General features: G+C 36.1%; 1 protein-coding gene across 1 annotated transcript in view; it reads right to left on the minus strand.

Annotated features, from left to right (window-relative positions):
• The window catches only part of LOC145985723 (uncharacterized), a 141,538-nt gene extending 123,179 nt beyond the window's left edge, over positions 1-18,359 (minus strand). Inside the window, exons 1-2 of the mRNA XM_083119780.1 lie at positions 18,303-18,359; positions 2,051-2,889 (exon numbers count right to left, since the gene is read on the minus strand). Coding sequence (XP_082975906.1) covers positions 2,051-2,867 — 817 coding nt within the window. The 5' untranslated portion in view covers positions 2,868-2,889; positions 18,303-18,359. The remainder of the gene's footprint in view (positions 1-2,050; positions 2,890-18,302) is intronic.
• Positions 18,360-18,603: the final 244 nt, after the last annotated feature.

The following is an 18,603-nucleotide window of genomic DNA, read 5'->3' on the forward strand; positions in this document are numbered from 1 at the left end:
TTTCTCTTCGTATCTCTTCGCTTCAGTGGGATTTTGGCAGCCAAGGAAGGCATAACTTTAACGAAGTGTCCCGGTTGTGAGCAATAAAAGTTGAGTTGTGAGCAATAAAAATTAATTAGAACAAGATACTTTTCTTTCTCGAGATCAGCTCTCAAACAAGGTGCTATTGTGTTTTTGTGCTATGCGAGTATCACCCCTGAGTGTAAGGATTTTGGCCCTTACATGCAGAAGTGACCACGGGTGGGCGGAGCTAAAAGTTCGACGGCCAATAGAGTGAAGGACAATTCTTCCGGGAAGGAAGGAAAAGACGAAGTAAGGACTTAGCAGACCCAGTTCGATTTAACAGTTCGATTTAGCAGTTCGATATTCACAGCTTAGAGACAGTTTTTGGAACATTCATTCACAGTTAAAACTTTCAGATCAAGAGTCTCGTCTCAGCACCTTTATAGGTCAGAGAGAAATTGTTTTCTCTTCTCTTGACCAAGTCTAGATTCCTAGCTTTGAGATTCCAAACTTAATGTTTAACTGATTAGGTAATGGTGCTCGAGTATAGTGTTTTACGGGCAACGTCGACCATCAGCGGTCTGCGCTGCTAACTTGTTTTGACCCGGTGCATCGCGGGTCAGCGATAGTGTGTTGTTCTTAATGGTGCTTGAATAGGCGAGCGACGTTGTAAGTATCTCTACAGTAACACATTAAATATTATGTCGTAACATGTTTCAGTGTCCAGTGTTCTGATTTCTGATTTCCGATTTCTGATTCCTAATTGTCGTGGTAAATTTGGCTAGTAAATGAAGACCGATGTATAAGGAACTTCATCGTCCTTTTCCATCGGCCGAACTTTTGGACCGTAGACACGATGAATAATACCGTGTCTAATTCTAATGGTACATGTAAATTTTATTTACAGGAATGAACATACATGCCTTAATTAAAGTAAGCTAGGTTCGAACCCGTAAACGCCCCCTTTATTTTTAATCATTGATATAATTTTCATCAGTATTGGATCGGATGACAAATAAAAAATATGTTATAACATAAAATTTCGGACCCTACTAATTAATAAAAGCAGCAGGCTTGGGGGTGATTAATTGTTATACCACTTAAGATTTCTTTAGTCGAGGGTTCAATCACTGATTTGATATATCAAGGTGACACCTATCAACGTCCAATTTTCTCAGAAATGCTGCTTATAAGGTTCAATCACAAATCAATAAAGCTATTTCTGGTAAACAAATATAGTTGCCATGCAAGACAAACTCACAACATGTACGTACATTTAAAGAGAATGACTGCTATTTCAATCTTTCAACTTAAATGTCAATAAATCTCGAATCAGACAAAAGTATTGTAGGGTTACGAAATATTTGTCAGAATACTTTAAATTTTTGAAGAACTGAACCATTAAAATATTGAATTTGTACGCTGCACTGGCGTCCGCACAGGGCGACAGAAAGGGCTTCACCCTCAATTTTCTTAGAAAATGAAATATTCAAATGAAAGCAGTAATGAAGTATGAACAATTTTACATGGGCTGACACCAAAAGTTGAGGTGTTAATATTTCGGATTTCCAGTTGTGAACTTACGAAATTTTTGTGAGCACGTTGGGCACAATTTTGGTGAAAATCCGAGAAGGTGGGGGGGGGGGCTGACGCCAAAAGTTGAGGTGTTAATATCTCGGAGGTGGGGGGCTGGCATTTAGACAGCCCCAAATTGACTTGCTAATTTCGGTGTTTTCCGTTTGTGCCCAAACGAAACTTTTGTGTGTACATTCGTGCACAAACGTTGCACAAACCTTTGGCACTATTTGAGTTCGAATCGGTGATGGCGGGGGGGCTATCTAAATGAACGTCCCAGAGTATATCTTGTTTGCTGACTTGCAAGTTACTGTGCATTACAACCTAATGGTTGGTTTGGGCATGGGTGTTCTTTCCGAGTGTACCTTCGTCAATATATTATTGTCTGATAAAGGCCTACACTCACGTGCACACACCCACAAACACACACACAGAGACAGAGAGACAGCAGGATAATAAATAAAATATTTACCTGCATCAGTAGAAGACTCATTCGACTCGCTCCATAAGGTAGTAATATAGCAGTGCCTTCTTTTACCAGTTCCTTCTTTAGTGAAATGCCCATCTAATGTCCCTTCACTTTCATCTTTCTTCAAAGTTAAGCAACCTCCATCAGCGTTTATCTCATCGTAGCTCTTTGTTATCGGGTTCAATGACCCCTTGAACAGATGCTCCTTCCCAGATTTACCACTCATGGTCAAATCAAAATTGAATTTGCTATTCAGTCCCCTAGGACTAAGAAGCTGAAACCAGTAGCTCGTAGATCCATCCTCATGTTTTAGGATCTGTAAAAGGATTGTAGCAAAATTTGGAATGGTGTAAACATTAATGCACTGATCCCACTCAACTGGCATTTTCGAAAATCCCCATGACGTATCTAATTGGCCTGACTCTACTTCAGGAACGATTCTTTCAATTACATTATGAGCCGTTTTCAAATGTTCAACAAGTGCTGTTACCTTAACTTGTTCGTCGCACTTCATGAAGAGGCATTTCACAACTTGAGCGGGACAACTCTCTCGGTGCGAATCTCTTTCGTCTAGTTTCATGGTGCTCAGGCATCCATACGCCCTGTAAGGACACGGTAACACAATGCTGCTCACGACGGATTCCAGCCCATAGTTCCTCATGCCTGCGAAGGGAGGGGATCGGCAGAGCGGACAAGGGAGACCAGCCTCTTTGCATCCGCTGCACAGGTGGTGTCCGTTTTGACAAACGTATATTGGTGGCTTCATGATCTCGTTGCACGCAGGGCATTCCAACACCATCCAAACTTTCCACAGCGGCATTTCTAGATGAGTGTTTTGTAACCTGAAAGAGTAATAAATAAGTTTCAATGTAATGCAATTTTACTGTAGTTTTGAACTGTGGCAGCGACTAGGTTCTAAAACTGGTGGCAAGGACAATTAACTTTCCCTTGGTACACAAGGAGCACGTCAAGTATTTGGGCGCTCAATGAGCAACGTGATCGCTCAGCTACTTGACGGCCAAATAAGCATTGCAAAAGAGCGCTACTCACTTGATTTCTGAGCGACCCTGAACCTTGCTCACCACAGGATTGAGCCACAGAATATATCATTTTTGTAACATAATATTCCAGTTTTGTAATTTTATTAAGAAAGATGAAAATGTTGTTTATTCCAAATATACACTGTAGTTTTGGAAAGTTGTGCAAGGGTCAAAATGAAAATTCCGACAGCTTTGTCCACATCAACTTTCCCATAATTAGCAGCTTTTCAACACTGAAATCTTGTCCATTCGACGCAGCCACATTGATCACAGATAATTCAAAGGCGCTGATATTTTTATCAATGAGCACACAGCGTCAAGTAAATGATCTGTCTGCTCAACGAGCGAAAACCTTGCTCAGCGAGCATCAGTCAGATATTTGATGTGCCCAAGGTTAGCATTAAAAGGCCATAGTGTGGGGGTAAAAATTAGCGAAACTGGGGAAAATAACTGCTTCCATACCCGCATCCTCCCCCCCCCCCCCACACACACATGCCCGTGATCGCTCCGCTGGTGTTGAACATGTGCTATTTACTCCAAAAATAGAATTTTCTACACTTCGGACCCAAAAAACGCCTCAACACTATCTATGGGGATAAATCAAATCGATGTTATAAGCACCCTGGAACGTAAGAGCATGAAAGGGTGGGTGAAGGTCATGGTATTTGCCCAAATAATGTCATGTAGCTATAGGGCTACAACCAGATTAATCTTAAATGATATAAATCTGGAATCTTAATGGTGAATTAGATTCATAATGATATCGATGTATTAGTTAAATAGTACTACGAGTATACAACATTTCTGCTTTTGATGATGATATTTATTTCAACAAAATGTGTCTTAACTTTACAGCTTTAGGGTTCACGAGCATAATGCCAATGGCGTCATGGAGATTCGTAATGGTATCGAAGCAAGCAACAGTAGATGCTCCCTGTGTCCGTGTCGTACCATCTCTGAACGAGCGTGGGGAGTTACATTGAAATGCATTGTATTCATTCACGGATTATGTCGAATTGCAGAATGATTTCTTTATTTATTTTCGCAATAATGGTTTTTCTTCATTGTAAAAGATGGTGACTCCAGTTTCAAACTTGACACGTTACTTTCTTAACCAAAGAACATTAACAAGAAAACACACAAGAATACACTCGCAAAGTAACGTTGTTAAGTTGATGTTTTTTTGTTATTTTATTAACTGAAATATAGTGCCTTGGTCAGGATGGAAACAAGGGTTAATCGTGTTGCTTCTGTGAAATTATGGCATCTTACAATTCAACTTAACAACTCTGTACCACACCACCAAGAACTGAAAGACAAAACCAAAACAAAACAGTCCATAATCCCTACGGTAACGAGTTTTACAATATATGCACATACAGGTAAATCATTATTCTGTGACATCATCAGAAATAGGCCAAAATATTGAATAAATACAGTAATCGCATATAAATTAGTGAGAATTTTTAAAATAACAACTGAAAATACAAATCCAAGGGCAAAGGATGTGTACTTTGTGTACAAGGGACACTTACAACGAGATATTGGATACATGTATCCAGTGGTAATAGAAGAAGAAATATAATTGGCCCGACATTCAAACCAGCAATTTTTTTAAGAAGCGTGCAACAGAATATTAAAAATTAACCGTTTCTATTGCTACGTGGTCGTCAAGAGGGTCTGAGAATCCGGATCCCAGGATTTGTCAGTTGGACTTGGACTAGTGGTGTTGTAACTTCTCGGCTGCTAGTTTTGCCTGACACTATCCTCGTTATCGTACTTGTTGCTCTACTTTTGTTCCCACAAAGCATTGCGAGGAGCAGAGCGGTTTGAGGAAGAACGTTGTACGAGAATAGTTAATGCTGATATTTATCTTACAATTGACAAAATGATAGGTTTAAGAAGAAAAACAAAAGCATGGGCTAGAAATTCACTCGAAAGAAAATATGGTAATTAAGGTTTACTCAACATGCTATTTAATGAACTCGGGTGTTCATGAATGAGATTCGTAGGATTCGTTCATTAAAAAATGCTCAACTAAATATGTCAACACTTAATACACTGGTAAATTGCATCTGCAATGGAACAAGGACAAAATAAAAAAGAGAAAAAAACATTTTGGTCCAAGTGCTTTCAAGGGGGTCAGCAAGGTCTGTTATAACCGCATAGAGCAATAGAAGTTATGTAGAAATTCAATTAAATTATTTTCACTTTCTTTTTCATTTGATTTACAATCTGAACACAGAAAATGTGTTTTTCTTTGCATAACCAGCTAGAAAAAACAGTTCAATGTTTGACAAGCCGGTTTCTTTAGTATAAATTAAATAACTTCAAAATAGTATCTGTTGTTCCTGCACCACTGAAAAATATTTAAAATTTGTAGTACTTCCTTATTATTATTATTATTATTATTCAGTCACAGTGCATTCAGTTTGCCTCAGTGCCGAGATAGCGCCTGACTTCAGAACGGCGAGGCATGGCGCATAAGCTGGCATTTTCGTCGCGTTACGTCACGCTTATTTTTACGCACATGTCTTTATCAGACAATTACATTTATATTGCATAACGACTGAACGAGCATAGGCGTGCGCAGACCCTCTGATTAGGAGGGCAAAAGCCTTGAAGAATGTTTAGTCGGGCAAAGAAGAACGTCATTCCATCTCACTGCTTTATTGTGATGATGGGCACGAAATAGGGGCGCATTTAGTGTGTGCCCTACCTACCGAAAATAAATGTATTAGAAGAATCCCCACTTCCCTGGCACCCATCGGTGGTGCCAACTTTAATCATTTAGGGATGCTGAGGGGGTGCGGGATGAAATTTATGGGGTGCGATGTTGAAAACAAAGAAAATAAGATCACACATGCATGCGAGGGTGCCGCAGGATTTTTTCTCGGACACTTAAGATCTCATATCTTTCCAGGAACATATATTTTAAATTTATTATTGTTGTTGTTTTTATGCAAATCATAAAGTTGAAATTACTTTGGCGTTGGTACCAAGTTGAGGCTTGAGACAACTATTTAAATAGAAACTGGATTCACCTTAATCCTTTCCGTAAAGAGCTAACATTTTGTTGATAAACAGTTCTTTCGACATTTTTACTTTTTCTCGATGCACAGATATTAGAGACTTCTACTGAGTGTTCAATTTGTGTGCATCGGGGAAAAGAGATCGCTATGCACACTGAAGTTCTGCTATTTGAGAAATAAATAACACGCACAAAAAATACGAAATCGTGTAACTTCTCGTAATTATCAAAGAACTTTCCTAACAAAAAAGAATCTTATCTTATATGTTTTTCAAGTAACTAAGCATATAGTTCATGGTAAGGCTATCGAGAAGACTGTGATATGTTGTATGGATACTACATGTTGCGACATTTTGAAACTGCATTGTTTAGCAGCTATATCACCAGAAATTCCAATATGGCGATCGGGGTGAATTGGCGATATTGTCTACTCCAACCACCAAATGGTTATTTGTTTCCTCACACGCTTGCCCCAAAGATGTTCTTCTTTGCTTGTATTATTTTCTGTTTGAAAATATATAATATAATTACAATGCAAGTATTTACCACACATATAGCCTAAATATAATTATTATACAGGGTGGTTCAAAAGTGCGGAACGGGCCGAATAAAACGGAAATGCATGCTGTTATTGAAATGTTATATGTGTAGCCACATGCCGTTTGGGGATGGGGAAAAACCTTCCGAACCGCTTTTGAAATATGGTCGCCATCTTGGATCGAGATCACTTTTTTCAAATGGGAACCTAGGTATGTGACATGAAATTGCATGGAAAACGCTCGCAGACACGATGGTAGCATTCATTTTTGCAAAACTTTATTCATGTTCATGCTACAATGTTAAAGAAGTGTTTTCAACGGTTTCTCTCAATTGTTGCAGGTGCACTAAGAAATAGAGCTCACACAAGCAGAACGCGTGGAAATCATCCGGATATGTGGGGAAAGAAGCACGAAAGTCATCGCCGATGAGTTCAATCAGCGCCATTCAGAACGAGCTCCCAGTGTTGACAGCACTGTGGGAAACTGATCGCTAAGTTCAGAGAGACTGGATCTGTTGCAAATAGGCGCAAATCAGGTAGGCCTAAGCAGGGGTGCCCATCCCCCCAATGTCAATGGCGAAATCCCTCCCAAATATTGTCAGGCGCCCCCCGCAAATCATGTGGGAATCCACATGAAGTTAGAAGTATTTAATTACGATAGCGTGTCTACTGAAAGTAACGTTTATTTTAAGCTTATTGAACACGATACTTGATCTGCCCGATACAGAGGTTTCCATTCCCCAGCTAGACCGTGGATGCATTACCCCTAAATATAGTTTGGTGAGTACGTAATAATTCATTTTATTGTAATACAATAGTCTGTTAAGCTGTCCATATTTGTTAATGGTTCAAATTTTCGAAATAATGGAAAGATAGCAATCTCAAGTGTAATAGTTATATAAATATGTATTTACACAGTGTTTGTGGTTGGAGAACAAAATTTCAATAACCCACAATTTGGGTATTTAACACAAAGTCTTACACAACTTAAGATCGAAAATTACAGAAGCCTCTCCTTCCCTCTGCTTGCGGTAATTACATTTTTTAGTAATCCATAGCAATAATTACATGGATTTCATCTTAAGTGCAAATTTCACTTGCTAAAGCAAAATTACCCTGCAACAATAAGTTAGAAATGCGAATTTAACACTATTTACTTTTCTGTTTTATCGAGTAATATGCAAGGCATTACTATGAACTATGAAGTACACAATTAGTACAACTATTGCAGCATAGCAGGGAATCAATAATAGAATAATATTGCTAATAGAACTATATGATCAAACAGATTCACCTGCGTTAAATTAAGCAGTATACCGACACTAAACATTATACTATTTTAAGAAATTATATTATTAACAAATGTCGAGAATATTGTTTATGTCTTGTAATGCAGCTACAGTATAATTGTTCATATCGTCTCACGAAAATGCCAGACACACATTTTTGTAACGCAATATTGCAGGCGAAGCGAGCAAGACATTTTTTATATTCATTTCTTTGCAGGCTTGCAAGAATATTAATTTAATGGGCCTTCAATACTTTTATAGGGTCCCTCGATATTTACTCTTTTCCCATATTCGGCGCCGAAACGTGCGCATACCATATCGCTAAATATAGTCCACAAATATAATGTTCGAACCCTAATCTAAAATCTAAGATTTTACACTTTATTAAGAGCTCCATATCTCCTCGCCTCAAACTTAATATTCAATCCTTAAATCTAGATATTACTCCCTCCAAAAGAAAAAAAAATTCCAAACCACATTTTCCGCTACAATATCAGACGTAATATTAATACACAAGAGTTGGATATCCCCCCAAATTTAATGCTCATCCCCCCTTAAAATTACCACGATAATCTAAGATTTAACAATGATATTCAATAGCCGAATATTGCCCCCCTCCCCCAACGTTCAATCCTCAATCCCCCACCAGAATCCACGTGTCGATTCAATACCCAATGTGTAAGAGTTGGATATCACCACTTCCTTAATAATAATATTACCCGTTACAGTTTCCTTGGCAGTCTAGAATTTGCTATTTAGTTAACAGCAATGGATAGTTAATAACGTAATTCAACGTGTGCCAAATGCTATACCTACTGTTTCACATCAAATTTCCATCACAAAAAATCGTTCCCCCCCCACAAAAAAAATAAGTTGCTTGGACATAACGTGAGTTCACAAACCCACCTGCGGGCATCATCGCTGCCTGTAAATACTTCATTTTCTTCATCTAATGGATTAAATATGGTGTAAGGTGTAAACGTCTTTACATTTACTTTGAAAATAATATATATATATGTTAAATTTTATATTAAGGAAAAAATCCCCACAAAAAAAAATTCGATGGCGCAATCTGCGCCACAATCCACCCCTGTGGGCGGGCACCCCTGGGCCTAAGGTAGCCACAGATGATGCGACATCAACAGCTGTGTTGGCGGCAGTTACGTTGAGTCCGCGCTGTAGTACTCGTAGTCATGCTGCTGTTACTGGTGTGAGTCGTGCTTCCATTATGAGGATTCTGAAAAGGCACAAATGGCATCGTTTTTTCAAAAATGTAACGCTACCATTGTGTTTATGAGCTTTTTCCAGTGTAATTCCATGTTCACATGCCTAGGTTCCCATTGAAAAAAAGTTATCTCGAACCAAGATGGCGGCTTTCAAGATGGCGACCATGTTTCAAAAGCGGTTCGGTAGGTTTTTCCCCCATCCCCAAACTTCATGTACACATATAGAATTTCAATAACCGCATGCATTCGGTTTTATTCGGCCCGTTCCGCACTTTTGGACCACCCTGTATTTATACATTGCGAAGGTTTTAGAACTTTGTGAGCAGAAATATGTACAAATGAAGCTGTAGATATATAAATATAATAAATGTCTATGTAAAACAAATGAAGGAAGTAAAAACTGTGATTCTGACGAATCATTGTAAATGCAATTATGCAGCCTACTGTAGTCGTATTGAGAAACTTGTCCTTCAATTAATTGTTTCATCAAAACTAGCTCACTATAAAGACATCTTGTTTGTAATAATCCTATATTCGATCAGAATAAAGGACAGCCTATTGCATTTGTTTTCTGATATTTTTAAAAAAAAAAATAGCACTGGGTAAAACTTGGAGGAGGCACAGCGACAGGGGTGGATGTGCCCACTCGATTGCCCACCCAATCAAATTCAATAATTACATATACGTGGAGATATATGAATGATTCAATAAATGAGTGTATTCTGGTGTTCATAACATGTAGCCATATTTTACTTGCGAATATTATCTATGCTAAAAATGTTCACATATTATCAAGCCATAAAAAGTCAATTTTGTTATTAGAAAGTGAAATTAATTACTAGAGCTATTGAAACAAAATCTGTACTTACATGAATAAAAGCAGTTAGTAGGCTTAGGAGGCTCAAAATTATGCAGGGTATGATCAAGATTAGATCAGAATTTATGGTGAACTTGAGGACTGCAGCTCCGGGCCTCCAAATACGTATAAAAATCCCGCCTTGGGTATGGTTAAAATAATCTCCAAATAAACAAATAAAAACATCATCTTAGCGTTACTTCCTCCGGCAACACAATACATTATTTCGACTTTTTAATTATTATTACAATAATTTAATCAAGAAAACTTAGATGGACGGACCATGTGACACGAATGGCAGTGGAAAGAATAGTTTACAGGATTCTTGTTGGGAAACCTGATGGTAAGAGACCAGTAGAAAGGCCAAGACGAGGATGGAGGGATAAAGTTGAGATGGACCTGAAGGAAATCGGCAAGGATTGGAAAGATTGAATTGATCTTGCCCGAATAGGGACAGATGGAAGGATTGTGTTGCTGCCGCCATAAACCTTCGGGTTTAAGTATGCTAGAGAGTATAATATAGTTTTAATTAGCTCTGCATTGAAATTTCAAAAGTGTCCCTTTTTTATTTCATTACAATTTTGATATCCCTCTTATCTTCAAATATCAATAAGGTATGCGAAATATCAACTTCATATTCATTCTCCTAATAAGAAGGAATCACAATAATCACTACAATATTGAAGTGGATAAATTTTAATAAACCAGTTATGTATGAAAAACCTAGAGAATTATTCAATTGCTAATGAGTGGCTTATACTATTTAGAAATCCTCGTCCCACACATAAATGTTGCCACATGAATCAACCGAAAATGTCAACAGAATCTGTAGATGCAGCTGAAGTAAAGAAAAAAAGTTACGTCACAAAGTATCCAGAAGACGTTTTTGTGAGTTTGTCTTTAAGCCCACATTTATGCTCAGATAGGCTAATCGGGAATAAACCTACAGTTTAACGTGTAATCCGAACCAGTGTGCATTGTGCTTCCACCAGAGGAGGGGGGAGTCGAACACAAGACCTCTTCAATATAATGCGACAGCGTTATACCATTGGGGAAAATATACAGAACGAACTCGCACCAAACGTGGCATTTTATCACCACAGAAGAGGCGTCCATTTTAAGAGGGTGATTGTCTCAGACAAATATTTGAGACTTTCGGAAAATAACGTCATTGTTCACGAAATTAGCTGCCTTGATCCACTAATGAAACGCTGTGCAATTGAAACTACTACCTCAACATTCTATCTTTCTCCATTTTTGGAAGAGTAACTTGTGGTTGATTTGTTTTATTTAAAGTCATTTTTCTGCTAATTTTGATAATGACGACGGTAAGGTTCAATGGTGATTAGAAGAAAGTAAAGTAAAGGAGCGCAAAACAAACACATGCTGACACTTAAAATACAAATCCACTTTGGCAGTGGTTCCAAGCACAAGGGACTCGTAGCCCTGAAAGAAAAACGTTTCCAGGGTATGCTGCACATAATAGAACAGTGTGATCAAAATGGTTACACCATAAAACCCAAGTCTTCTATGAAACATAGATGAATTATTAGTGGCACGGTGATCAACTTTAATGAATTCCTTGTCCCCTAAATAATTTTGTTATGTTCATGTAACCATACGTGTATTGCTTCTCCCGCATTAGTAACATGACAGTTCAGAAAACGTATAGCAACTTAGCTAATATTATTTTCCTGTAGTTTACGGTTATTACAAGCATAAGAAAACAGTTTTTCCTTGTGACGTTTCAGGAGAACACACGCTCTCTTCATCAGATATTTATTTTCATTTTGACTAAAGATACAATTATAACAATGGTTAGTTATATAATGGATGTTGTCAATGTTACATTGTTGTAATATAGCAACTTAAACTGTGAACAGAAGCAGTCTGTTTTATATTTATTTCAGATAAAAAAAATGATCACATTATTTTTTATTTAATATTATGAATCCCAAATACCATCAGGTAATTAAAAGTCATCATTGATTTCAAAACGTACCTTGGTGTTTTCTGTTATAATAAATTTTAAAGATTGTGGCTTACTCCATTTGTGAAAATGACAACTCCATACTGGATCTATGTTACCATTTTCATTATTTAAATATATTCCAGTGTTCTTCTGCAATGAACGAAGCTTCCCAGACATTCAACTCTATGTCTCCCGTCAATCTTTTTAAAATCAGAACAACATCATGGATGTATTTAAATTGTTAAATGAATCACATTGTCGCATAAAATTCACTTGCGAATCCATGAATAACAATGTAATTTCTTTCCTTAATCTGAAAATTAAGACAACTGACACAACAATTCAAACATCAGTCCATAGGAATATATTAGCAGGGGAAAATACATCCATGCCAATTCAGAACATTCACGTACAACAATGGATAATACATTTTTATTTATATTTTCCTGAGAGCACAAAGACTATGTTCTAATAATGATATCAAAAATGAAAAAGAAAGGCTTTTAAATATAGCAAAAGAAATTGGCTTTCACAGTAACAGAATAAACCAAATCAAGAAAACAAGTTGCAAGAAAACTAAAGGAAAAGAGAAATACAGACAAAGATGAAAAATCTGTTGAAAATAAATTTGTGTGCATTCCATTCCACAAGGGATTATCACATAAAATTGCCAACATTTTTAGAAGATTTAATTTCAAAATTGTTTTTAGATCACTAAGAAGTTTGGAATGTACATTTAATGAATTCAAAATGAGAAACTCTCTACCAGATGTGGAAACCACAGGAATATATAAGTTGTTCATGTTCAAAGGATTACGTAGGACAAACAGCGAGGAAAATGGCAATAAGATGGCATGAACACGATTTGGACATTATAACTCTAATCCAAAGAACAGGTTTGTTAGCTCATATCATCAAAGAGAAGCATTTGATTATAAAGAGAAGGGTTTTAAAAAGATTGACAAGAAACATAGAGTTGAATGTCTGGGAAGCTTCGATCATTGCAGAAGAACACTGGAATAAATTAAATAATGAAAATGGTAACATAGATCCAGTATGGAGTTGTCATTTTCACAAATGGAGTAAGACACCATCCTTAAAATATAATATAACAGAAAACATCAAGAGACTTTGTGAAAAACAATGATGACTTTGAATTACCAGATCATATTTGGAATTCATAATTTTGAATTTTAAAAAATGTGATCAATTTTTTTTATCTGAAATAGAAATATAACAGACTGCATCTTTTCACAGTTAAGTTGATATATTACAACAATGTAACATTGACAACATCCATTATATAACGGATTAATTTTGTTTAAAAATTGCTAACCATTTTTATAACTGTATCTTTAGTCAAAATGAAAATAAATGTCTGATGAAGGGAGCGTGTGTTCTCCTGAAACGTCAAAACGAAACACTGTTTTCTTATGTTTGTAATAACCGTAAACTACAGGAAAATAATTCTACAATGCAGCAATGCGTACATATAATAAAAACTATTATTCATCTATTACGAGGAGAGACGTACATACATTCCAGAAATATCAAATCAAGATTCAAACAACACTTCAGAGAATCAGATTTTTGAGAAGATGCAAGTTAAACAATGTAGTGCCAAATTTTTTGAAGTGGAAAGTTAGAACTCGTAATACCTACACCAGTGAATTTAAAGGAAAACTACAAATGTTAATGATAGTACGACTAATTAGGAACTCGAACTCAGAATTGGACGGCCTTTCTAGAAATACATGTGATCTTCACATAACATTGTCAAATTCTTTGCATCCACACATATGGCATAAAGTAAACAGAGCTACATACACAACAAGTTGTAGAACACTACAACAAGCTTTCAGAATGGAGACTTGATAGAAAATTCTACCAGCTAATTCAGGAGGAAGGAGTTAAATACAACAACAATGAAAGAAGGGAAACAGTTGATGTCACTGGTAAGATAGAAACTAAGAAAATTGACAACATATTATTTATAAATCTTACGGATATTTAGGTACATGATGAGTATATAGAAATTTTTCAATTCGGAATGAAATTTTCAGTAGGTAGTGCTTATATACACAAGTTAGATTTTGTGATTTCAATAGAAAAAGCACTGAATTTCTTAGATGATGAGGAGAAAAAGAGAAAATTACGAATTCTCACACATTATGCTCTTGAGGAACGGTTACGTTTTGAATACAACAGAAGAAATAACAGAGGTCCAAAATACACAGAACGGGAGAAAAATAATATAAGGTTGGGGGAAAAAGTTCATAGTTTCAAGATATGGTTGAGAGAAAACGACATTTTCTTACTCCCTCTGTCCCATAATTATTGTGAGGTACACCTTTGTTTGTTGTCTCATAATAATTGCCCGATATGCAAACTGTGACATTGGTGTATACAGAAGAAGAACATGAAACACGGAAATGAGTCATACAACTTTATTACTCAAGGATCAGTTCAAATTGTGCTTTCCATCTGCCTCTTCGTCTGTCATTCCTGTACTACCATTTTGGCATTCTGGACTATAATTATGGGACAGAGGGAGTAATAAAATCGGACAAGGAAAATAAACCTGTCCTTATCCGAATTAAGGACTATAAAGAAAAAATGGAAGAATGTTTCAAAGTAAACAATTTCACAAAAAGTTCTCAAAACCCTATAAATAAAATAATAAATGAGATAAAGAAAGTCATTGAAAGCAGTATCACGATACCAAGAGAAAAGAAGAAAAAACTCTCTTCGAAAATTCAACCCTGCCGATTGACTTTGGACTACCAAAAACTCACAATCCGGGAACTCCAATACGACCCATCATTGCAACTTTCACACATCCTAAATACAAACTATCAAAATATTTAGTTGAACGGCTTGCTATAATTAAACAACAAACACCATTTAATGCTAAAAATGCATATGATGTGAAACAGAAACTATAAAATATTGTTTGGAATAATGAGTATCGTATTGCAAGTTTTGATGTTGAAAATTTATATCCTATTGTCCCAATAGAAGGTGCCACAGATGCATTACACAGATGGCTTATTGAGATGAAGATTAACCCATTAGAATCATGGGAAATGGTTCGCTGGTTTACTGTATGTGCAAATTACAATTACTTTATATTTGATGGCAAAATCTATCAACAAGGTAATGGTCTATCAATGGGAAACCCAGTATCCGGAATCATCTCCAGCATTTTCCTTCATTACATAGAATCTCCAATCGTTAATGAGATAGTTGCGGATATCATACTCTACATGAGAAATGTAGATGATGTGCTAATTATTGCTAAAAATGAGAACACATCATGGACGTATTTAAGTTGTTAAATGAATCACATCGTCGCATAAAATTCACTTGCGAATCCATGAATAACAATGTAATTTCTTTCCTTGATCTGCAAATTAAGATAACTGACACAACGATTCAAACATCAGTCCATAGGAAAAATTAGCAGGGGAAAAATACATCCATGCCAATTCAGAACATTCACGTACAACAATGGATAATATATTTTTATTTATATTTTCCTGAGAGCACAAAGACTATGTTCAAATAATGATATCAAAAATGAAGAAGAAAGGCTTTTTAATATAGCAAACGAAAATGGCTTTCACACTAACAGAATAAACCAAATCAAAAAACAAGTTGCAAGAAAACTAAAGGAAAGAGAAATACAGACAAAGATGAAAAATCTGTTGAAAACAAATTTCTGTGCATTCCATTCCACAAGGGATTATCACATAAAATTGCCAACATTTTTAGAAGATTTAATTTCAAAATTGTTTTTAGATCACCAAGAAGTTTGGAATGTACATTTAATGAAATCAAAATGAGAAACTCTTTACCAGATTTGGAAACCACAGGAATATATAAGTTGTTCATGTTCAAAGGATTATGTAGGACAAACAGCGAGGAAAATGGCAATAAGATGGCGTGAACACGATTTGGACATTATAACTCTAATCCCAAGAACAGGTTTGTTAGCTCATGTCATCGAAGAGAAGCATTTGATTATAAAGAGAAGGGTTTTAAAAAGATTGACAAGAAACATAGAGTTGAATGTCTGAGAAGCTTCGATCATTTCAGAAGAACACTGGAATAAATTAAATAATGAAAATGGTAACATAGATCCAGTATGGAGTTGTCATTTTCACAAATGGAGTAAGACACCATCCTTAAAATATAATATAACAGAAAACATCAAGAGACTTTGTGAAAAACAATGATGACTTTGAATTACCTGATCATATTTGGAATTCATAATTTTGAATTTAAAAAAATGTGATCAATTTTTTTTATCTGAAATAAAAATATAACAGACTGCATCTTTTCACAGTTAAGTTGCTACATTACAACAATGTAACATTGACAACATCCATTATAAACGGATTATTTTGTTTAAAAATTGTTAACCATTGTTATAACTGTATCTTTAGTCAAAATGAAAATAAATGTCTGATGAAGGGAGCGTGTGTTCTCCTGAAACGTCAAAACGAAACACTGTTTTCTTATGCTTGAAATAACCGTAAACTACAGGAAAATAATTCTACAACGCATACATACAGGAAAAACTTAGCTAATGCTAAATATCTCTTCAATTCTGAATAAATTTACTTGTTTATTACTTATGAGTGGTATTTTGTCACAATAGCCTTTCATTAGCCTAGGAATACTTCATGGAAAATGTGTGTGTTTTAAATCATTCATAATAACACGTTCATCTTAATTCAAACATTCAGTGGCGGCGATTAGGAGGACCGGGAAGTGGGGAGATGCAGTTCCCCGCCACATTTTGCCACTTTTTGCTCCCGCACTATGGCCTCTTTATGCTAAGCAAGAAAAAGTATATTGTCCTTGTCCTTGTTATGTTGGCACCCAATCAAAGCTACTACAAACATTCAGATAGATTTCTCAGTTGTACGTACAAACCTTGTAAGCTAAGAAAAGTGACCCCCCAGGGGTAAGAAAACTCTTTCAGTCAAAAACTCATACGATAAAAATACTGTGCTCAGGAACATGCATTTCAATTACGAGAAACTTCACGATTGTCTACCATCGCACTTTCTATCATTGTCACCGAATACATAAAATCAAGTATATGCCTTGTATTTGCAACACAAGCTTAAACCTAATTCACATTTATTTCACTGTATTAAAATAATGTTACATTAAAGAATTGGATTAGAATGTACGGCTGCGCATGGGTAAACACTTCCTTGAAATAAATGTGTCCATCAGAGGCAAGGCGAAAGGAAATGGAACAAGATGTGACAATAAATTAGAAAGGAATAAAGAGGAAAACAAGAAAAGGAAAGGAAAGGGAAAAGAAGTAAGAGGAAAATCGGGAGTGTAAGAGAGTGTGGGATACATACGTCTTACATACTATATATGGTCTTACATTTATACTTCCCACCCTAATCTATCAATAAATAAAGAGCTTCTGCCCATCAGGTCGAAAATTTCTGGCGCCGCCCCTGACTTGGAGTAAACTCTTCTCTGTTTATTTTCTTTTTTGCAGTTTGGAACATTTGTGTTTCATATTATAGTTTTTATTTGAACACATATCTGTGATGTGTAATTTTTATTTGAAATAAAATATTCCCAACGATATGAGGGGAACAATATTTCACATATTGTCATCTGACCCCACATAGTCAACTCACCCCCATATACGTGGTGAATTGGCAATGCCGACACGCTTCGAAAAAACAAGCAATAACTTTACAAGTTTTAGGAGCACGGTGAAATAAAAATGCATGGTGGTCGAGGAAACTACAGATATTTCATTTCATTAATAGCAGATAGTCATTTTTAAGAGCTGCAAAAATGTAGGCATAAAATCATGATCAACTCACCCCCGTCTCCCCTTACAGCAAGCATGAGTCTGAAACAATTGGTTCTATCTTAATCGCATTAGGGGTGGGGCTCTTTTCAAATTATTATATTGTTGTATATATTCTCATAATCTCATTCTTAAAATGATAGTTCATTATCCCTAATTACGCTTAATTAAATTTAGTTACACATGAGCCGCGCAGGAATTTTAAAATATTAGTATTATTTTATTAATATTATAATAATTTGATGCCTATTACACCCTTCCCCGTGAAGTTTGATATCCCATCCGGAGGAAAATGGCTGATTCAACACTCTCTAATGTCATTTCAGTCTTTTCCACAGTGGCCACTGTAAAATATCAAAATTTATTGCCGTTGCACACATATACGCCTAGCATTAGTTTCAAGCATGCTCCATACGCCATATTCCGTTGTAGGTGTGTCAATGCCTTACCTTGTTTGTAAGCTCGATGTTCTTGCTTAACAAGTATCACTTCTGCACAAGGAATAGGGTCGAAACTAGAAACGAATTGTTTTATACTAACGATTAATTCAATTCACACTTAAAATTAATCACTTCTAGCAGCACAATTATTGAATTAAAATTTGGATTTCTTCAAGTAACGAAGCACACTCTCTCGACTACTGCGACCGTGACGTGAACACACACTCGTAGTTGGGTCTCAAGCAGTGTTGCCAAAAACAAATAAGAAAAATAACTAAACCATGGCAAAACGAGCGCTAAAAATCACCTC

This window comes from Lepisma saccharinum, chromosome 3 (genome assembly GCF_977018435.1).
Source record: "Lepisma saccharinum chromosome 3, izLepSacc3.1, whole genome shotgun sequence".
NCBI classification, from domain to species: domain Eukaryota; kingdom Metazoa; phylum Arthropoda; class Insecta; order Zygentoma; family Lepismatidae; genus Lepisma; species Lepisma saccharinum.